The sequence below is a fragment of the Acomys russatus genome, chromosome 19, assembly GCF_903995435.1.
Source record: "Acomys russatus chromosome 19, mAcoRus1.1, whole genome shotgun sequence".
Classification (NCBI taxonomy): domain Eukaryota; kingdom Metazoa; phylum Chordata; class Mammalia; order Rodentia; family Muridae; genus Acomys; species Acomys russatus.
This window is the reverse complement of record NC_067155.1, coordinates 64,550,316-64,573,052: the sequence shown is the minus strand read 5'-3', so window position 1 is coordinate 64,573,052 and position 22,737 is coordinate 64,550,316. Positions and strand designations below refer to the sequence as shown.

The 22,737-nt window shown below is 55.6% G+C and overlaps 1 protein-coding gene across 1 annotated transcript in view; it reads left to right on the top strand.

Annotated features, from left to right (window-relative positions):
- The first annotated feature begins 13,828 nt into the window (after positions 1 to 13,828).
- Mn1 (MN1 proto-oncogene, transcriptional regulator) overlaps positions 13,829 to 22,737 on the top strand; it is a 39,350-nt gene continuing 30,441 nt past the window's right edge. Inside the window, exon 1 of the mRNA XM_051161742.1 lies at positions 13,829 to 18,175. Within this exon, the coding sequence (XP_051017699.1) occupies positions 14,458 to 18,175 (3,718 nt within the window). The 5' untranslated portion in view covers positions 13,829 to 14,457. The remainder of the gene's footprint in view (positions 18,176 to 22,737) is intronic.

Genomic DNA, 22,737 nt, shown 5'->3' with positions numbered 1-22,737 from the left:
CCCAAATGACACACTTTTACCCATGAGCCTGTGCGTGTTCCTGTTGGTGGCAGGAGGCGTTTCGGCAGGTGGAGGGAGAGTGAAGGGAGCTGAGATGGTGAGGTTGTCCTGTACCACCCCGGAACCCCAATCTTGATGAGACCCTAACATGAGCAGAAACTGAATAGCAGGGTTGACCCGGCACATGGGTAACCCAAGCTCCAGAGAGGCCGAAGCAGGCAATCACACATTCCAGGCAAGCCTGGGCTAGAGAGAAAGACCCCCCCCAAAACAAACAAACAAATACCTAGTGAAGGAAAGCGATGGTTCTGCAAGACAAGAGGCTGGTGGCAGACTGGGAGCCAGCCCAGCCAAGGCATATGGCGGCCTCTGCAAGCTGGAAGGAGGTAGGTGGCAGCTTGTCCCCAGCCTCTAGGAAGAAGTGCAGCCCTGCTGCCCTCTTGGTGTTACCAGTGTTCCAGTGTCAGAATTCCAGTCTCCAGTCATGTGAGAAAAAACAAAAACAAAACAAAACAAAAACCCAATCCTTGTTTAAAGTTAAAGGTCCGTGGCGGTTTGTGATAGCAGCAGTGAGTATCGGATGCTGCAGGGACAGCACCTGCGGAGGCCAAGAGATGCTGACAGGGGTTGCTGCTGTCGCCGCTCCTGTCCTTCTAGCCCAGGCCTGGAGCAAAGACAACTTGGAAAGCTCCTGTCTGCCTGACTAGAATTTCAGGAGTGTGTTTTGCAAGGTCAGGCAAGGATGAGGCACTGCCCCATCACACGTGAAGCCTGTCTTTTTCCAGGAGGATCATAAAAACCACCAGAGAAAAGGCCCTTGTCAGAGAGAGGGAGATGAGCTGTCAGAGCGCGGCTGCCTGCTGTCCTCGAAGCCTCACACTGTGCTGCTCACTGGCAGGGTTTCCCCCTCTAGGACTGTAACCTCACTGGCCTGTCACACCACACCCTGTAACATCCCATACCTCAGCGCTGTGAGAGGGGCAGTGGCTCAGAGGCCCTGAGGTGAACTAGCTAGCGCAAGGGTTGGACCTTGGCTGGAACTCATGTTTTCTGATGGCCTCTCCAGACACCTCACGGTGTTATTTTCTCGGTCGTAGTAAACAGACAGGAAAGTTCTGTTAACCGTTGTCAGTTGCACAGCCTCGTGTCACCGAGCTCCCAGCTGCTCAGCCACCATGTGCATCCACCCCACAGTCGCTTCCTGTCTCTCTGCCCTGCCTGCCCCCTTGTGCTGGCAAGCGCTCCATGCCTTCCCGTCTCTGGCTTTATCCCCATCACTTCTGATCAGAACCCCACAGGGAACAGCCTGTGCATCTCTCACGCGGTGCCTCGGCTTTGAGTGTTGGCACTCTGTATCAGCGTGCCACACATTTCCATGGCTAAGTACTATTCCGTTGCATGGATAGATCCCGGTTTGTTTATTCATCATCTATTGATGGCAGTGCGGGCTGTTGTGAGCAGCCACAGGAACACCTGCTTTCCTTTTGTGAGGAGTGTCAGTCAGAGTAGAAAGCCAAAGCTTCTTGATGAGGCTCAGTCGGTTTTCCAAAACCAAGGTCAAGTAGGTTTTCCAAGTCTGGCCACAGTGATTTCCTGGTCCTGAGAGTCAGGGAAGCGCCCACCTACTGCATCTGAAGGGTTTGCATGTGAACAAGGTTCTGCACTGCCTTTGTCAGCTGGGCCAGCAGCCCGGCAGGGGTCTTACCCTAAGCCTGGCCTCGGGCTGGGCCTAGGTGGTGGTGCCTGAGGCTGGGCCTTTGTGGAAAAGGCCATCGGCTCAGTGCCACAGTTGCCTTCAGGCCAGCAAGTCCTGCCTCACCCTCCATTCCCTCAGCTTGGTCTGGTTTGCCGACAGAGCCACAGCCATCAGCTGGGGTTTGAACTTGGATTTGAACCTGAGCCTGTGCTGTTCCCGGCTGAGTACTCGGCTAAGGCGTGCTGAATGCATGCAGGCAACACCCCCTTCCATTACAGATAGAGACCTCCACACAGTCAGCGTCCCGACCTTTGAGCCAAAGGTTTGGGAGAAAAAAGGAATTTTCCTAGAAAATGATAGGGTTTAGGCTCATAGGTTACAAAACTGCATGAATGTGAGAGGAGGGGTCTGTGGGGCCTGAGGGCTGTGGGGGTGGGGCTGACAGGGGGTGGGAAAAAAACAGTGACCAGAATGCATTATCCACTAATATGAAGTTGTCAAAAATCACATCTAATAAAGAGCAAACATAAACTGAAAATGAAGCGCAGGGCTGGAGAGCTGGCTCAGCAGTTAAGAGCACTGGCTGCTCTTCCAGAGGTCCTGAGTTCAATTCCCAGCAACCACATGGTGGCTCACAGCCATCTATCATGAGATCTGGTGCCCTCTTCTGGTGTGCAGGTGTACATGCAGGCAGAGCACTGTATATGTAATAAATAAAATAAAATAAAGAAGAAGAAGGAGGAGGAGGAGAAGAAGAAGCAGCAGCAGCAGCACAGTGTTTCACTCCCTACCTTCCAACTTCTACATTTTCCCCCCATGAGGTCCCCTTTGAGAGGGTGTGGCATGAATATCCTATTTAGGCCCAAGTGCTCAACTGTCACTTATTCTCAACACAGTCTTATTCTTTTTTTATTATTTAAAATTTTATAATAAGAAGAATTACAAGTTGGGTGTGGTGGTGCACCCCTTTAATCCCAGCACTTAGGCAGAGACAGAGGCAGAGGCAGAGGCAGAGGCAGAGGCAGGCGGATCTCCGTGAGTCTGAGGCCAGCCTGGTGTACACAGCGAGTTTCAGAATAGCCAGGGCTGCCACACAGAGAGAAACCTTGTCTCAAACAACAACAACACGAAGTTAGTTCTTTCCTTCCACCACGTGGGTCCTGGGGCTTGAACTCAGGTCGTCAGCAAACATACCCACTGAGCCATCATGCTGGCCCCAGTTTTATTTTTTTTAAGCTGTAACCGTTTGTCTTGGTCTCTGCAACTATGAAACTCTGAGCCGAGTAAACACAGTCAGCACTGGGGCGCGACTGAACTGCAGAACTCACCTTTGTGTTTCTGTTCAGTTATCGTAAAATGTTATTAGGAATACCGCAAACTTACCACAGGTAATTCTATTTATTTAAAAAAAAAATATCCTATTATGAGCTGAGCCCATGAGTTTGAACTAGAGTCAAATATGTATGGTGCCGAGACCTCTTCGGTTGACTTGGGGGTGGATGTGTTAAAAATTGCGCAGGCTGAAGGGCAGACCCACAGAGCAGGAACAAACTGTTTTGTGATATTATTAGAGAGATACATTTGAACGCCAAACTGAATGGCACAAGCCGAATCTGGGCAAACAAACAAACAAACAAACAAAACAGCCTGACATTTTTTTTTTTTCAGCCTGACATTTTTACCGTAGATTTTATGTAGTGTTTCTCGAAGGTCCTGGTTCCCCCGGGAAACATTCTAGGGCATTTAAAACAGTCAGCGTGTGCTGAATTGAGCGATGTTTCCCCGATATTCAGTCCACGGAGAACCTATGAGTGTGGCTTGATTTGCGGACAGGCCTTTCCAGATGGAGTCTCCTCAAAACTGGGCCGCAGGTGGAGGTGTTTCTCAGTGGGCAGAGCACTCTCCCAGGGTAGCCTGGGTTCCGTGGCCAGCAGTGCCAAAGCAGCTGGTGCATACCTGTGATCCCATCCCCGAGGAGGGAGAAGCAGGAAGGGTCAGGAGTTCGAGGCTGTCCTCAGCTTCGCGGCTAATATGAGACCCTATCTTAATAACAGAAACTTCGTAAGGGGGTGGGGCTTACATCTAGGGTGCCCTTAGGAGGACAACTCCAACAGAGGCACAGAGAGACAGTAACGGTGAGGAAGGAGGGACTGGAGCTGTGTGTCCACCAACCTGGAGTCCAGCGCTCACCCAGGATCCGGTGCAGGCTCAGCTGAAGTCTGAGAACAGCTTGCCTTCTGCAGAAGGCCTCACGCCTTTACCTCCTCCCTTGGCCTCAGTTTTTCCACCTCAGGGCCGTGCTAAGGCCTGGTTTGCGTAGGGTCTGGAGATGCTGGGCTGCCTAGACCTCAGGTCGGGATGGTGGTTCAAAGCCAAGGTCGACTATAGGAATGCCTGGGGATGTGTCATATACCAGACAAGGCATCTTAACCATGTTAAAAAAAAAGAAGCATCCAGTGTTGGGCGTGCCTGAAGCTAAGGGAAGAAGAAGGCATGGAGAGTTCTTCAGGCCTCTCGGACAACCCTGAGGAACCTGATTGCCATCTTCCGAGGATGTCACCGGCGCCCGTAGGAGTTTGAACACACTAGGGTCTTGGTTGCTGTCTAGGCGGGGACTGGGTGCTGGCTAGGTTTAGGACTTGGAAATGGGTGGCCAGCATTCGTCTGTGTGCGTGTGAGCGCCTGCGTGTGTGTACTCCTATGCATGGAAGGCACGTGTGTGCACCCTGCAAGTGCCGGAGTGTTTCCCATTTCTTCCCATCTATCTGAGTCTTCTCTAGGGTTGGGGTGGTGTCTGTAGCTGTGGCTGCAGGGGACCCCCTCCTCGACAGTCTTCTCCTTCTGAGTGTCTCTGTGTCTTCTTGCACCCTGCCCCCACTTTCTCCTGGCTCCCTGTGATTTAAGAGGCATTTTCCTTTAGGGTGATATAGATTCTGAGGCGCAGCATCCATCTCCGGCTTGGTGAGGCCGCCTGAGTTATAGCAGATTGCTTTCTGTGCGGGGGAAGGGGGGAAGGGGCGGAGGCCACTGCTTGCTTTCTGCTCCCTGAGCCTGGAACATTTGAGCAAACATTCCTGGCTGCTTTAGAAGTTACCAGACCCAGATGAGCTCATCGCAGCCAGAGGTGGGGGCAGCTGGCGCCTGGAGCCCGCCCAGAGCTCCCCAGGTGGCCCGGTGGCAAATGGTAGAGGCGGCTGGGCCGCAGCTGGGCAGAAGGCAGCCAAGGCAGGGTGGACCCCTGCACAGCTGGGTCTGCCTGAACCCCGTGGGTCCTTTGCTGAGGGCCCTTCCTCAGAGCCAGGGAGGCACTGGGCAGGAGCTTCTGCAGCACAGCCAGGGCCTGGAGAAGCCACTCTGAGCAGCCTGGCCCGAGCCCTTTCTGGGGCTCTCCCAGGGAGCTAGCTACCCACTCTGCTTGGCCTCAGGGCCTCCCTCCAATGCAGTAGCTGCAGTTTATTGAGTGTTAACTGCGTGCAAAGTGCCTGGGCCCCATTCACTCTCCTTGACTCTTCCCCCACTTGACAGAAAGGGAAACTGAGGCCAGGAGAGGCGTGGTAACTGTGAGTGGCCAATATGGAAGCCATACAGTCTTCTTGCTGGACACAAAACATTATTCAGAGAATGTGTGTGTGTGTTGGGGGGGTCACGTTGCCACAGCAAATTCAGGATGATCCGGGTACCTGTAGGGTCCAGATCCAGGTAATGAGCCCATCCCTGACTTCCTGGGCTGCTTCTGAAAGCCAGCAGGCCCCTTCCTAGTCTGTCCCATCCTGGGACAGCCTGACAAGGCAAGGGGTGTCCCCAGGCCTCCCCCCTCCCGGGCCCCACACAGATTCCTTTCCTGCCTATGTCTTTGGATTTGTCCTGGGAGGGGGCCTACGTGTGCTGGGCCAGCGTTGTGCCACTGAGCTGTGTCCCAGCTCCAGTGGGCAGGTAGAGGGAGGTACACCCCACTGTGGGATGCTGTCCCTATGTTCACTTCTGTGAAAGCGGCACACATACGACACCCCCCACCCCGGGTGGAACTGGTGTGGGACTTAAGACTGACCTCTGGAGGGACCCCATGGAGAAGAGGATCACTTCCCTCCAGCTTGGTCCCAAGAGGATGCCCAAAGCCACCACCATGTCCACACCCTCAGGAACCCCACAGAGGGAGCCACTAGGTTCTCCATACTCTTGGAGTGCCACGGAAGTGCCACAGCCAACCCTCACATCTCATGCCACGCTCCTAACACCTCTTTGAAGTGAGGCTTACAGAGGAAACTGAGGCACAGGGCGGGTGCAGGTGTGTGTGTGTGTGTGTGTGTGTGTGTGTGTGTGTGTGTGTGTGTATGTATGTTTATTTTAAGCCACACATCCCCTCTGGGGCAGAAGGAAGTCCGTGATGTGGCACAGCAGAGGTCCCACCTATGCTGGGGGCTGCCACCACTGCTGCCTAGAACCTGTGGCTGACTATGGGACAACTGGCCCGGGGAGCCACTGAGGTGACCTTCCTGTGGCCGTGTAGGGGGGAGCGACACTTTTCTCTCCAGCTACATCTACCCTCATCACTGGAATGACATAACAGCTTTGCCGCCTGCAGTGTGGAGGTGGAGGCGACAAAGGAGGGTCAGCAATAAGGGGTGACATGATTTGAGAGGCTTTGGGAAGGCCACTGTCACTGGGTCCTCGTAGTAGGAGTCCTGTGGCCACCTGGTGGGCACAGAAGATGAGAGAAGCTTGACCATGCTGGACAAGTTTGTCGTCCTGTCCCTCATTGTGGGTCATGTGGCACTCCGTGCTCAAGATCTGCTGTTTTCTATTGTTGGTTGGAAACTCCAAGGAGCCTAGGCTGGGCCCCACAGTTGCTGGGCTTCATTTCCAGCCTGTGGCGTGAGTTATTTTGGGACAGGAGCCGGGTTCATCACACTCAGCTTACAGAATGGAAAAATGGAAGGCTCCTGGCTGGGAACCGTCTCGGGGAAGAGGCATCCGTGCAGGAGGAGATACAGACAAGGCTTCGGGGGTCTGAGGGGTCTGGGGGGCCTGAGGCATCTGTGAGGCTGGGAGCCGGTAGCTACACCTCCCAGGGCTGGGATGCTGAGAGGGAGGGGTGCCTTCAAGATTCAGGGGGGAATCCAGAAGTGTCTGTGTTCTCAGAGAAGGGGCCTATGCCGGGGGTGGCGCAGGCTCACGATCCTTGCAGAGGTAAGAGGTTGGTTCCCCGTCAGAGTTCACTGCCAGGCTGGTCTATCTAGTGAGTTCCAACTCAGGGTTATGTTGCAAGGCTCTTTCAAAACAAAACACCAAACAACAACAACAGCACAAAATAAAAATAAAACAAAGCCAAAACCCCTAAAGACTAGTTAGCCCTGGTTGCTGCTGGGATTTCCTCTGTGAAGAGTGGTCCTCCTTCAGTCTTCTCCTGGCAGGCACCTCTGTGTGTCCAAGGCAGCACTACCCCAGTGCCAGCGACGTGAGCCTCAGGGCCTCGCATCGGGAAGCTGGGCAGCCAGAGCCCTAGAAGTAGCTGTGACGTCCCCACGTCCCTAGTGGCTGGGTACTGCCCAGTTGAAGGGCCTATGATGACAAGGAGGGTTCTGTGGCTCTGGATCCACCTGGCCCCGGTGGCAACCTTCCTCCTGAGAGGCATCGAGGGGACAGTAAGCAGGTTCCTACGCTGACACACTGAGGTCAGGATACCCGGAAGGAAAGAGTGGACCGTCCCTGTCTAGGCTGATGGCCTCCAGGATGTCAGACCATTCCCTGAAGACAGCAGCTTGGGCTCTGAGGAGCAGAGCAGGGCGGAGCCTCGGCCCGGGGAACCAGCTGCTTAGGTGCCTGTCCTGGCTCGTTTACTTTGTGAGCGTGGGCCACATTGCCCTTTACCTGTCTGTGTTTCAGTTTCCTCCTTTAAAAAGTGGAAGCAGGTGGGGCTGGTGAGATGGCTCAGTGGTTAAGAGCATTGGCTGCTCTTCCAGAGGACTGGGGTTCAATTCCCAGCACCCACATGGCAGCTCACAACTGTCTGTAACTCCAAGATCTGACATCCTCAAACAGACATGCATGCAGGCAAAACATCAATGGACATAAAATCAAAATAAATAATTTTTTAAAAAATGAGAGCAATGGGCCCTGCTTCCAAAGGTAGATATTGAATATATTAATGCTAACCTACTGCTCTATCTGTCTGCTATCCACTGCTGTCAGCCACCTGCCACCTAACCTAACCATCTACTGTTACCTATCAGTCAGCCATTTATCATATACCTGTCATCTATCTATCTATCTATTATCTATCTATCTATCTATCTATCTATCTGTCTGTCTATCTATCTCCATCCATCCATTAGCATCCATCTATCTATAAATTTATCTATTCATAACCTTTCTTCTTTCTTTCTTTTATCTGTTCACTTATCCCCCATCCATCCATTCATTCAATCCATCTTTCTTTCTTTCTTTCTTTCTTTCTTTCTTTCTTTCTTTCTTTCTTTCTTTCTCAATCATCTGTCTGTCCATCTATCCGTTTGCATATTCCCTTCTCCTTGACACCTTTGCAGACAGGTGCTATAAGGCTGCTGCCTGGTCAGGGGAGCGGCAGTATCTCTGAACCTTAAGACTATCTTTGTTTCTTTGTTTCTTTTTTTTTTTTTTTTTTTTTTTGCTTTTGTTTTTTTTGAGACAGGGTTTCTCTGTGTAGCCTTGGCTGTCCTGGACTCACTTTGTAGACCAGGCTGGCCTCGAACTCACAGAGATCCGCCTGCCTCTGCCTCCCGAGTGCTGGGATTACGGGCGTGCGCCAGCTTGCCTTTCGCACCAGGCTTGAACTTTATGACTCTCATACAGTCACCCACGTGGGTAGACCTGGTCCCCAGGGAGTGAGTCTTGGGCCACAAGAGGGAACTCTAGGCTGTGCAAATAATATGACATATGCTGTGCTCAGAAACAAACAGACCAGCGGAGGATGACTTTTGGGGCCACCTTGCAGGGCAAAGAAAGGAATAGTTCCTAGGTCTTGAGGGATTTGCTTCCGATTTTTCACAGTATTCACAAGGCCCACGTGTGTCCATCTGTTCTGGGGGGTTTTCTGATGCTGGTCCACCTCATTGCTGCCTGAAACTCCCCAAATCCTCCTAACCCGGTGTCTCTATCTGGAAAAGCCGTTTGGCATAATCTCGTTTTTATACTCTTATTCTGCCTTCAGAACCCACTTTTAGGGACCCCCTTTCTATTTCTTTACCCTCCCATTGCAGGCATCTTAATGCAGCCCTTCTCGTGTCAAATAACGGGACTCCTTTGCTCTGCTTCGAAGGTTGAAATGGTTTTCGAACGTCTTTTCCTGAGCGTCCAGATGAAGCCTGGACATACAGCAGGCATCCGGCGGCCAGCTAGAAGAGGCCCCCTCAAGACATACCAGGTATCAGGCATAGAGAGGTGGGAATAGCTGTTGCTTAGCAACCAGTAGCCTGTGGCTACTGGAAGGTCTCATCCCTTCCACCTACCCATCAGCCCCTCTGTCTTCTCTCTCTCTGGGCCTAATCCCAGCCTGGATGTTTCTGTCCAGGGTACTATCTAGTGCTCCACAGGCGCTATCAGGAGGAGGAGAAGGGGCTAAGGCACCCACTGTGATGTCACCCTTTGATAGCTGGGCAAGCAAGGCTGAGTTGGGACCATCCCTGCTTTCTTGCATTCAGATGTGGGGGGACGACTGCAGTGACGGGGAACGAAGCTTAGTCGTGGGCTCCGAGTGGGGTGTGCGGCCTTTGCAAACGTGGTCGAGCACCCCGATGCTCACACAGACCGGGCTCTGATGCTCCTTCCTAACGGAGAAAGTAGAAGCCCAGAGAAGGCAACACAGCCCGTGCCTAACGTGGGCCCACGCGGACAGTAAGACTTAAGTCCATAGGTCCATGGAGAATTTCATTTTGGGGGCTACTCCGTGGCAAGCTGCGGAAGAAGCGGGGTCCTCCAGGCCTCGCGGAGGACTCCTTCACACGTCCAAGCTCCCAGGGTGCACGGGAGACTTGGGGACCGGAAAGAGCATTTGTTGGGGGAAGGGCTCTGTTACTTTCCCACCTCCCAGGACATCCATGCCCAGCTATGACCGTAGTAGCAATAGGCCTGGAAGCAGCCCCGGCTGCTGTCTGCAGACTGGGAACTTGAGATCCGCTATTACGTGGCTCTGGGCAAATTCCTTGACCAAAAGAGGCATCTGTCGAATGGGTCAGGTCTGGACCTCAAAGGAGCCTTGGAGATGAGATGGGGCCTTAGATGAGATTGTACTCAGCCAAATGAGAAGACGGCTCACTACCCTGCCACCAGGGTGCCGAGGCATCTGTCCACCGTGCGCGCGCGTGTGTGTGTGCGCGCACACACGCACATGTGCGTGCTGCCGGCTCTCCTCTGTGTTTGTGTGGGCCTGAGGGGCAAATGTGGGCGCTGCACCCTCCTGCTCATAGGGCCACGGGTTTTGAGTGTGTGTCTCATTGACTGTGGCCTGGAGAAGCCATTCTTCAGCCCCACTTGGAGGCTGTTCTGAACAGCTAGGGGGTGGGGGCATTCCAGGCAGCTCCTTACATGTTGCCAGCGCAGAGCACCCTCAGCAGCCCCAGGGCCTCAGGCCATCTGTGTCCCTTCCTTCCTTTGCCGGTGCCAACATGCTCGGTAGGTGGTGGTGGTGGTGGTGGTGGGGTACAGGAAGGGAGGGGGGAGAGGAAGGACAAGGCCCAGTGGATGGATGCCCGAGGCTCTGCAGCTCCTGGCTTGGTGCCGGCAGGGACTCTGAGTTTGTTTGAGCACTAGGGGGCAATGTGTCTGTTTGAAAGAAACTCAGAAGGCAGCTCTAGAGGCCTGAGCACACACAGGCGGGTACAGGGGTGCCCACAATGTAGAGGTTCTCACTGGGGTGCACAGAGGGCCCTCATACAGCAGTACAAAGACACACTAGGGCAGAGGTGAGCGCACCCGAGGGGAAAAGGCGACTGCACAGATACATAGGTGCACAACCAGAGGGATAGGTGGAGGTGGCTGGGAGCAGACAACTTCCATGTGAGTGTGTGTGAGCTCATGTATACACACACACACACACACACACACACACACACACACACAGGGAGCAGACAACTTCCATGTGAGTGTGTGTGAGCTCATGTACACACACACACATACACACACACACACACTGGGAGCAGACAACTTCCATGTGAGTGTGTGTGAGCTCATACACACACACACACACACACACACACACACACACACACACAGTGGCCTTTAAAGATGCACGTACATGCCATATATAGAAACACACAGATGCCGGCTAGCCTCCCGGGACAATGACCCAAACGTAAGCATAGTCCATTTATAGTGTTAAGGAAGGACCCTCGCCCCCCTGACCGCCCCCCCCACACCCCCTGCCTTCCACACGCTCTTTCAGACACTCACACACACCAAAGTGCTGACTCTGGGAAAAAGCCATTGAAAAATATGCCTACCCCTCCTCCCTTCACTGCAAACAGGAAGCCAGGTCAGATGTGAGGAGCCCCCGTGCACGAGGAGTGTGCAGTGACACCCAAACACCTCAACCCAGTGCTCCCCCGACAGCAAAGGGCCTGTGAGCCCTTTTTTCCAGCTCCTGAAGTCCCTCCCTAGTGCTCCAAACAGGTGTGTCCCCCACCACGTGTCCCCCACAGGCAGGACACACAAGGTGTCCCATTCCTGCCTCCTGAGAAGGCCACTGTCCCCAAGACAGGAGACACGGCCAGTGTTATAGCTGTGGTCCCTTCTCCCCCACTGAGGAAGGGGGGGAGTTCAAGGGCCCCTAGCTCTGGGCCTGGAGGGCCAGTTGGGGATGTCTCTGTGGGCCCTCATTCCTTTGTGCCTATGCAGGCGGAGCCTTTCTCTTCTCTCTGGCTCTCCTTCCCTGTCACTTTGCTAAGTAATAATTTCCATGTCCAATTCCATTTCTTTTCTAGTTCTGAAACCTCTAAGCTATCAGCGAGAGGATAGTTCGCATGAAAACTAATTACACAAAATCAATATTTAATCACAGACCAACAACCTGATCCTGCAGAAAAATCCTTTTAAAACTTCACCACCCTGCACAAATACTTCTTCCCAATGCTTATTTATGGGCCCCGGTTTTTTTTTTTTTTTTTTTTTTTTTTTTTTGGTGGGGGTAATTTTCATTTTTAATTTCAAAAGGTAAAAAAAAAAAAATCTGTAGATTGAAGGAAAGGCCTGAGCTTGTTGCTGCTTCCTGAGCTTTGAGTGAGTGTGTGTGTGTGTGGCTGGGGGTGGGGTGAGTGAGCTGGGTGGGGGTGAGTGTGTCAAGGGATGGGGAGTAGAGTGTGTGTGTGAGCACGTGCCCGCGTGTGATTTCTCCAGAAGTCCTTTGGGCTTCCTGCCCGCGCCCCCCCTCCCTAAATCGAGCCCATTTTCCAACGTTACTTTGCTCAGAAGCTCCGGGGAGTAATGAATCCCCCGCGAATGACACGGTAACTTTTAACTCATGCCCACGACAGTGGAGTGCTTAATCTGAGGTTTTTAAATAAAAAGGGCTCCGGGTTGGTTTTATTATAACGTTTATTTCATTTCAGATTTCATGCGTAATTTAGCAAACGCTAGACAGACTTGGGCGATAAACACTTTCTTTTGTGGGGGGAAAAGGCATTTTTATACACCATGCTTAATTTTATTTAGATTTAATAGCGATATCAGAGCACTTCAACGAAAGTTTTTCTTTTTCCCCTCCTCTTTTAAGAATCCTGGCCTGCCAGCAAAATTGCCTCGCTTTATTTCATGGCAAGGAAAATTAAAGGCCTTTCCGCCCCTCCTCCCCTACTTACACGTTGAGAGGAAAACACGCACACGCATGCATGCTGGCGCTTGGGTGCGAGCGCGTCCACAGAATAAACACCTCCATCTCCCACCACCTCCAACTTCCAACTTTTAATTGCAAGATAGATTTCAGCCTCCGTGAGGAGTAGAAAGACCTAAACATTTTAAGTAAGATTATTGGGATAAATATTTCATACGAAACAGGGCAGATATTAAATTACTCCTATTGATTTTAGTATCACAATCCAATTCTGTTCTTTGACCTCTGCAGTTTAATTGATCTCTTAAGGAGGCCAACTTCGCGCCCTTCAGGGCCTTGGGCTTTGCGCTTGGGGCTGCAGCAAGGTGTCGCTCCCCCACCCACCCCCACCCCGTGCGCCCTTTGCGCGTCGCTCTTCTCGGGGTTCCGCATTGTCTCGCCTCGCTGCTCCCGCGCCGAGCTCACCCGAAGTGTTCCCATAAAGCGGCCGAGTGTGCGTGGCTTCTTCCCGGTGGAGCCAGAGGCATAGAGCCGGAAGCTGCGGACGGTGGGAGACTCGGGAAGGAGCCAGCCAGTCCCCGGTCCCGGAGACACCTTACTTTGTTTCTCATCGTCGATCACCTCGTGAACTTCCCAGGGCCGGCTCCCTAGGGGCGCCGCCTCGGGCTGAAGCACAGGCGACACTTGGCGACTTTCCCTGGGCGAGTCCCGGGGCTCTGCCAGGCGACCCCATTGTCTGTGCGCCCCGCACTGCTCGCCGCCCACCTCCCCGCCCCCTGCCCACCCGGCAGGTCGCTCCGGCTCCAGTTGGGGGTGGGGAGCTCGGAACTGTGTGAATGGGAGAGGGGCGGACAAAGCCTGGCTCCCGCCGTCGTCCTCGGCTCGCGCCCTCCCCAGCCGGGGGCACCCAGGGCGCGCACCCCCCATCGCCGTAGCGCCGGACCCGGAGTAGCGCGAGTCGGTGGCCGGGGCCTGCGCAGCCGGGACCCGGGACCACCTTAAGAGCGAGCCCCGCCCCCGGGCCCGCTCGGGCGGCGCTGATTGGCGCAGAGGTAATGGCTGGAATGGATTGCTGAAACGCAAAACTTGTTGCTGCTTCTCCCGGCGCCGGCGAGAGGCAGACGCGGAGCGGGATCCCGGACCTCGCAACGCCCCGCCCGCCCCGCGCGCCCTGCTCGCCCGCGCGGCCCCTTTCCGGGTCCGAGGGGACCCGCGGAGCGCGGAGGCGGGAACCGCGGCTTTCGGAGCAGCCGGGCCCCACGCCTGCCCTACCCGCGCGCGGCCCCAAACGCCCGCGAACTCGCGCGGCGACCGGCGGACGAGCCCGAGCTGCGGAGCCGCGCGTCTCCCGCAGCCTGCGCTCCCGTCCGGGCGCCCGCATCTCCTGCTGCGGGGCCAGCACCAGCGATGAGGAGCGGAGCGGCCGCTCTTCCGAGCAGCTGAAGCATTCGCCGCCGATCGCCCGCGGCCGACTGGAGGTGCGGGAGCCGGTGCGGCCCCGGCACGGGGACTCCGGGCAAGGGAAGGACCAAGGGGCTCCCATACGGTCCCAGCCGCCGCGCCGTGGACTCCAGAAGGTGATCGTCCTGCTCGCCCGCCCCTTTCCCTCCTCCACCAACCTAACTTTTTGTCTCAGCCCCGTTGGCCGCCGGGTCTCCTCTCCGCATACCCACCCGCGGCCGTGCAGTCCACCCGGGGCATGGGCCCCACGACAAGGCTCCAGGAGGCGCAGCGGCCTCACAAGACGTGAGAGGCCCGCTTGGGTCGATTCCGAGGTTCTGGAGAGCCGCGGAGAGCTCCCAGGCAGCGCCCGCGCGCCCGGCTCGGGTGGCTGTGAGCGCTGCGCCCTGCGGTGCAGAACGTCCCGGAACGCCAGAGCCGCGGCTGAAGCGAGTAGCTGGCTCGAGGCGCGCAGTGGAGCAGGCTGTCATGCCCTATTGATCTCCCCAGTCCCCCGCCAAGTATGTTCGGGCTGGACCAGTTCGAGCCCCAGATCAACAACCGGCACGCTGGTCAGGGCGAGGGGAACTTTAACGAAGCCGGACTGAGCATGAACGCCCACTTTAAGGCTCCCGCTTTCCACGCCGGGCCCCCTCCTGGCCCTGTGGACCCTGCCATAAGCTCTCTGGGCGAACCCCCGATCTTGGGTTTGAACATGGAGCCCTATGGCTTCCACGCGCGCGGCCACTCCGAGCTGCACGCTGGGGGGCTGCAGGCGCAGCCTGTGCACGGCTTCTTCGGTGGCCAGCAGCCTCACCACAGCCACCCGGGGGGCCACCACCCGCACCAGCATCACCCCCACTTCGGGGGCAACTTCGGTGGTCCGGACCCAGGTGCTTCGTGTCTGCACGGGGGCCGGCTGCTTGGCTATGGAGGTGCAGCGGGCGGCCTGGGCAGCCAGCCGCCCTTCGCAGACAGTTATGAGCACATGGCAGAGAGCCAGGGGCCGGAGGGCTTCGGCCCGCAGCGGCCGGGAAACCTCCCGGACTTCCACAGTTCGGGCACCTCGGGCCATGCGGTGCCCGCCCCGTGCCTGCCGCTGGACCAGAGCCCTAACCGGGCTGCCTCTTTCCATGGCCTGTCCGCCTCCAGTGGCTCGGATTCTCACAGCCTGGAACCCCGGAGGGTGACAAACCAAGGAGCCGTAGATTCGCTGGAATACAATTACCCGGGCGAGCCGCCCTCAGGACATTTTGACATGTTTTCGCCCTCTGACTCCGAAGGGCAGCTGCCACACTACGCTGCGGGTCGCCAGGTTCCCGGGGGCGCTTTCCCGGGTGCTTCAGCCATGCCCAGAGCTGCAGGCATGGTGGGTTTGTCCAAAATGCATGGCCAGCCACAGCAGCCGCCGCCACAGCAGCAGCAACCGCAGCACGGAGTGTTCTTCGAGAGGTTTGGCGGGGCCCGAAAGATGTCCGTGGGTCTGGAGCCTGCGGTGGGCTCCCGGCACCCGTTGATGCAGCCTCCCCCGCAGCAGCAGCCTCCACAGCAGCAGCAGCCGCCACCACCGGGGCTTCTGGTCCGACAGAATTCTTGCCCTCCTGCGCTCCCGCGGCCCCAGCAGGGAGAGGCTGGCACACCCAGTGGCGGCCTGCAGGACGGGGGCCCCATGCTGCCCAGCCAGCACGCACAGTTCGAATACCCCATCCACCGGCTAGAGAACCGGAGCATGCACCCGTATTCTGAGCCTGTTTTCAGCATGCAGCACCCCCCTCCTCAGCAGGCGCCCAACCAGAGGCTGCAGCATTTCGACGCTCCCCCCTACATGAACCTGGCCAAGAGGCCGCGCTTTGACTTCCCGGGCAGCAGCGGAGGCGTGGACCGCTGTGCCTCGTGGAATGGCAGCATGCATAACGGCGCCCTGGAAAACCAACTCTCTCCCTCTGCCTACCCAGGCCTCCCAGGTGAGTTCACACCGCCTGTGCCGGACAGCTTTCCCTCGGGACCGCCCTTGCAGCACCCGGGGCCGGACCACCAATCCCTGCAGCAGCAGCAACAGCAACAGCAGCAGCAGCAACAACAACAACAGCAGCAGCAGCAACAGCAGCAGCAGCAACAGCAGCAACGCCAGAATGCGGCCCTCATGATTAAACAAATGGCGTCCCGGAACCAGCAGCAACGGTTGCGACAGCCTAATCTGGCTCAGCTAGGCCATCCTGGGGACGTGGGCCAGGGCGGCCTGGTCCATGGAGGTTCTGTGAGCGGCTTGGCCCAGACTAACTTTGAGCGCGAAGGCGGCGGTGGGGGTGCTGGGCGCCTGGGTGGCTTCGAACAGCAGCCCCACCTGGCGCAGGAGAGCGCGTGGTTCCCTGGTCCACACCCGCCCGGAGACCTGCTACCCCGGAGGATGGGCGGCGCGGGGATGCCGGCTGACTGCGCGCCGCACGACCCTGGCCTGGCGCCTCCTCCTGCTCCCGGTGGCTCAGGGGTGCTTTTCCGAGGCACTCTGCAGGAGCCTCTGAGGATGCCGGGGGAAGGCCACGTGCCCGCCCTGGCCTCGCCCGGGCTGCAGTTTGGGGGCAGCTTGGCGGGCCTAGGCCAGTTGCAGTCGCCTGGGGCCGGTGTGGGACTGCCCAGCGCTTCATCGGAGCGACGGCCTCCGCCTCCGGACTTCCCCGCGCCAGCTCTCGGGGCCCAGTCCGGCTTTCCATTCGGCTCCGGGAGTCGGCAGGCCACGCCGCACAGCGCTCCGGGCGTGAACTCGCCCCCGGGCGCGGGCTCGGGCAGCGGCAGCTCCGGCGCCGGCGGGGGCGCTTACCCACCGCCGCCGCCGGATTTCCAGCCCGGCCAGCGCAACTCGGCCAGTAAGCTGGGCGCGCTGTCTTTGGGGTCCTTCAACAAGCCCAGCTCCAAGGACAACCTGTTCGGCCAGAGCTGCCTGGCTGCGCTCTCCACGGCTTGCCAGAACATGATCGCCAGCCTGGGTGCTCCTAACCTCAACGTGACTTTCAACAAGAAGAACCCACCTGAGGGGAAGAGGAAACTGAGCCAGAACGAGCCCGACAGTGCGGCTGCGGCCGGTAACCCGGGCTCGGATTACTTTCCCGGAGGGACGACTCCTGGGGCCACTGGACCCGGAGGCCCTTCCGGCACCAGCGGTGGCAGTTCGAAAGCCTCAGGACCGCCCAACCCTCCCATCCAGGGGGATGGTACCAGTCTCTCCCCCAATTACACCCTTGAGTCAACGTCGGGGAACGACGGCAAGCCCGTCCCTGGGGGCGGTGGCCGGGGAAGGGGACGCAGAAAAAGGGACAGTGGTCACGTGAGCCCCGGGACCTTCTTTGACAAGTACTCTGCAGCTCCCGACAGCGGGGGAGCGCCAGGGGTGAGCCCTGGGCAGCAGCAGGCTCCTGGCTCAGCTGCCGGGGGAGGCTCGGTGAACGAGGCCCGCGGGCCCACGCCCCACGAGAAGGCCCTCACGTCCCCCTCGTGGGGAAAGGGAGCCGAGTTGCTCCTAGGGGACCAACCGGATCTCATGGCATCCCTGGACAGCACAGCCAAGTCGGACAGTAGTTCCCCACACGTGGGCAGCGAGTTCGCCTCTGACGAGGTGAGCACAAGTTTCGCGAATGAGGACGAAGTGTCCTCCAGTTCTGACAACCCTACAGCTCTGGCCAAAGCCAGCCGAAGTCCCCTGGTGACCAGCTCACCCAAACTCCCTCCTCGGGGCGTGGGTGCTGGGGAACATGCACCCAAGGCTCCAGCCCTCGGCCTGGGCATCTTGTCTACCTCTACCTCGACCCCTGACAGCTATGGTGGGGGCGTGGGCACTGGACATCCCGGCACACCGGGCCTGGAGCAGGTCCGGACCCCGACGAGCAGCAGTGGCCCGCCTCCTCCTGACGAGGTCCATCCCTTGGAGATCCTCCAGGCCCAGATCCAGCTGCAGAGACAGCAGTTTAGCATCTCGGAGGACCAGCCCCTGGGCCTCAAAGGGGGCAGAAAGGCAGCGGAGTGTGCCGTAGGGGCCTCGGGGGCACAGAACGGTGACAGCGAGCTGGGTAGCTGCTGCTCCGAAGCGGTCAAGAGCGCCATGACCACCATTGACCTGGACTCCCTGATAGCAGAACACAGCACCACCTGGTACATGCCTCCTGACAAGGCTCTGGCGGATGGCGGAGACGAGGACAAGACGCTGGCGCCCTGGGAGAAGGCCAAGTCACAGAACCCCAACAAAGAAGGTACATGTACCAGCCTTCCTTGTTTTCTGGTGCCAGTCCTCGCGTCGGGCTGGCCTTCATCTCCACTCAGACTTGGGCACCCTCTGGCTGCACCCAGCTGGGCTGTCTGTCAGGTAGATTCTGGCTTTCCTGGTGGCAAGAACGTAGATTTACCCCCTTTGGAGACCCTCCTGTGGTGGTGCCTTCTACCTCCCGGTTTCAGCTGAGTTTTTCGGGGTTCAGGCCTTGTTGAAGCTGGGCCCTTCACGTTTCACACTGAGATGGGGCGCTGCTTAGGTGTTGTGGGCCCTTTCTCGCGGGGCGGGGCGGGGCGGGGCAGGACACCTGGAAGGCTGTAGTGCCACACCCCCCACCCCCCACCCCCTTTTCCTATTTAGCCTTAGGTGACAATACTTTTGCAAAGTCCCGGCCCTAGTGTGGGCAGCGTCACTCAGAGGCCAGGCCTCATTGGATGTTTGTTCTGAGAGAACAGCTCTTTGGGCATTTAGGATGAAGTGTTTCACAGGAACAGCAGAGCACCTGGGGACCTGACAGGGTTGTAGGCAACCACCACAGTCTCAGACGTGTCTGCTGCCTAGCAGCGACCACACCACTCCTGGACGGCATCATTTGTGTTGGGGGGGTGGGGTGGGCGGCGCGTATGACTATGTTTTCCTAAGACACAAAGGACCTTCGTTTGTCAATATCTCTCTTGGTGACAGATGTCCAGGCCCAGGTCTCATTTCCACTCGGAACACCCCTCCCTAGCAGGCCTGGGGGCTTTTAAGGTGGTAGGGGACAGGGCCAGTCTAACAGCTTTTAAGTGGGAAGATGAATAGGGCTGCACTGAGTTAGTTTTATTTTATTTTATTGGGGTGGGAGGGCCTTAACAACAACAACAACAAAAAAAAAAACCCAAAGCGAGTAGCTTTTTAAAATTGGTAACATTGTTTTGCCTTAACACCCCTCCCCCCTTTGCTTTGCTTCTAAATCCCAGTTAGCTTCTGCTGGTTTTGCTAGACAGAATATTACCGTGGTGCCTGTGGCTGGCAATTGAAGACTGTCTTTCAAAAAAAAAGAAAAAAGAAAAAAAGTGCCCTTGATCACCGCTGCCCTTTTCAGCTTCCTGCTCTCTGTTGGACCCTCCCACGGTCTGGTCTGGTCTGCCCTGTCGTTAAGTATGGGTTTGGGAGGGTGTGCTTTAAGATATGATCGTCCCCTTTAGGGAGAAGGAAGGTGGGCGTTTGGGGGGATCTGCAACTCTGTCTGGGGACTCTTCCTTAGCGTTTCTGGATCATGAGCGTGGCCTGGCTGCTTTTCTCTTTGTTCCTTCGGTTACTGCCCAGCCTGGGATGCCCAGACACTCTCATTTAAAGCACGGTGTTTAGCATGCAGGGCAGACACCAAGCCCCGCAACTGCATTCTACAGATTACTCCCAGGCAAGGCCAGAAATTGCTTAGTTTGGGATCCTCAGCTCACCGACTGCCCCCCCACTGCCCGCCCCCCAGGCTCTGGCTCTTAAAACGGAGCTGGACACCGTATCCTGCCGCCCCCTTATTTTCTTGTGTATAACATCTCGATCTGGCCCAATCGATAGTCAGTTAGCACAGAATTCAACCTTGTCACTTCTCCTGGCCCAGCCTGCTGCCCCCCCCCCCCAACGCCATCATCCAAGTAATTAAGAACATTTTGGCCAAAACGGGGTGAGAAAAGTTTGTTAAAAATTAGATAATTAATAAAGAATGCTGGCTAGTATTTCCTCTTCCAGTCTTTGGACCGGTCTTATCGGTGGAGAAGTGTTGGGAGCTTTAATGAAAAAAAAAAAAAAATGTATCTTCTCACCTGGTCCTCAATGGCAGAGGTGCAGGCTTGCAAGCGCTGAAATGTCATTATAGAAAAAAAAAATTTTTTTAAAAGCCTGTTTCAGTCTCCCAGTAACACACACAAATAGAAGCTTGTGCCATTTGCTTTTGGGTTGACTTCCCCCATGTAAACTGGAGCAGCACACTCCTGTGTGAGGAGACAGCGAGGCTTCCGTGGAGCCCAAAGGACTGTCTGCCTCCCAAGCCTGGTGGGGACACCCACTTGGCTTCCTTTGTCCCCCACTCTGAAGGAGGAAGGGTTAGGACCCTAGATCACTCGAGGCATGAGCTGTGGCTTGATAAGGTCTCCGCGACTCCGTCTCCCTCACGGGTAGTAAGAATGAGTAAACTTTTCATTATGATAAGACCCCACAGTTCCATCCGTACAGGTAGTCCATAAATACGCAGGGCTTTTCTGTCAGCGTCTGAGCGCCCTGGCTAATGACCAGTGAAGAGAGACACTTTGAAATAAGTCAGAAAAAAAGAAAAGGAAAAACAAAAAACAAAAAAACCGGTCCATCTCTTAAAAGTCCCGCAACCCCACCAGCTGGAGTCGGGGTGCCCAGCGGGCCATTGAGCCTTCACCTTCCTGCTTGGGGAACGCCTCCCTCAGCTGCCCTCCTAGGCAAAGGCCACTTCTGTAAAGATGATATTTTATTTTGTCCCGATGTAAAACATGCCAGTACTAATGTGATTAAATATTAACTCCATTTCTGAAATTCTCTGCTCAGATGACAAAAATACTAGTCGGTGTTTTACAAAGTGATGCGTGCTGGGAGGAGAGGTCTCTGGGGAGGCACGAGCCGCGGGGACCTGCCCGCTTCTTCTTTGGGCTGTAGGTGGTCCCTGGGAGAGGAGAAAACACGACTGGCCCATTGCAGTTCTTAAAAAAAGTCTAGACCAGGAGGTTGTGTGGCCATGAGGAGAGCGAGCTTCCCCACATGACTCGGCCCTCACCTCTCAGCTGCCCAGACAACTTTTGATAAGGAAAACCCCACTTCCACGCACGCACACACGCATGCACGCGCGCATACGAGGCTTCCTGCACAGAGTTGGAAGCGGAGGAAAGGAGGGGCATGAGTCAACCTGAGCCTGAGGTGATTCAGACATCTGTTACGTCAGCAAGGATGACATGGGTTTAAGATAGTTGGCCAGCCCTCTACCTATGTGGAAAATGTTGTTGGTTTGGGGGAATGTCGAGACACAGAGGAAGGAAAGCTGATAATAGAAGGTAGACAGTGGGCATTGATTGACTTGGGGGAAAATCTGTTTTCTCTCTTCCTTTGCCCCACGTGACTTTCAGACCGGGGGGATTATCCGTGTTCTTACTAAACTTCCTTCTTCTTGGTGGTAGCTCTGTGTGTGGCTAGAGGGTCTTCTACACACAGTCAGGCTGGGGCTGCCTCGGACTGCCTCTGTCAGCGTGTCACACCCAGACCTTGCCCTGTCCCCCGCTTTTGGAAGTCGTGTGGCTTTTTTTTTTTTTTTTTTTTTAAACAGAGACTCTGGAGAAATATTTGGAATTTCATGGTTCTCTGTGTTCCCATAGGAGCACGGGGCAGGGGAGACTATGCAGGGGTCCTTGAGGAAAGAAGACTTGTCCTGGCTAAGCAAGCCCTGGCTGATGGCGCCGTCTGTCCAGCCTCCCTGAACAGGAGAGAGAATTTTGAAGTCTTACTGGGGACTTTCCCTGGGAAAGTAAGCCGGCGTTGCAGTTGGCATGGCTTCATGTGACTTCTGTGCCCCACGCTCCTGAGGTGCTAGTCAAGGGTACTTACTGTAAACCGATCGGGGCCCCTTTTGTGCAGCCGGCCGGTGCCCCGGCTGCCCACTGCCTGGCTAGCAGAGGGCAGATAACTACTGTTCTCCCAGGCTTGTTTAATATTTCATGGCTGTAATAAACCTGTCTTCCTTGCCCGCCTCCCGACATAAAACCCCAAGTCGCACACATCTGCAATTATACATTTCTACTAAATATTAATAAAGGACAGGGGGCTTTTTTTTTAAGGGGCCAACACTCCGTGGGGTTGAACTTGGCACAGACTCGGCTCCTGCGGTTTTTTTTTTTCTGTTGTATTTTTAAAAATTTATTTATTTTTAAAATTTTAAGTTACTAGTGCGTTCCAATATGCACTGCTTACTTATAGTTACACACAACTTGGGCCGGTTGAAAGGCTTTTCCTCACAACAGCCTTCGCTCATATAAAATCCATTTAGATTTCTTGCAAGGCCCCTCCAGACCGGAAGTGAGAGGCTGTTGAACCGCACTCCTGTTTTATTGAGGGCTCTAGGAAAGGCGTGTGGGTGGCCTAATCTCATTTCTCTTTCTAGCAATGCAATTCTATGATTCCTGATATGATTTTGTTTGCCTGACAGAGGTATTTAAATTTCTACAAAGAATCTTACTAGGTCCTGAGAATAGAGCCGCCTTCGCCAACAAGCTACCCGATCCACTCTCCTGATATAAAATATGCATCTTGAAAACACACTGTGAGATGACCAGGTTAAATGAGAGCGGTTAAGTTCTCCTCTGTGGGGAGGGGCTGGCTGCAGGGGACCGGGGACTCCTCGACACTTTGGAATCCAGCAAATCACTAGTGGCCCGTCTCTCTCCACTCGAGTGACAATAACATTGGATTGTGTTCCTTGCCCAGGGAGCAATCTGCTTTGCCAAAACCATTTAGGAGATAAATACTGTCAGTTAGGAATACTGTATTTAC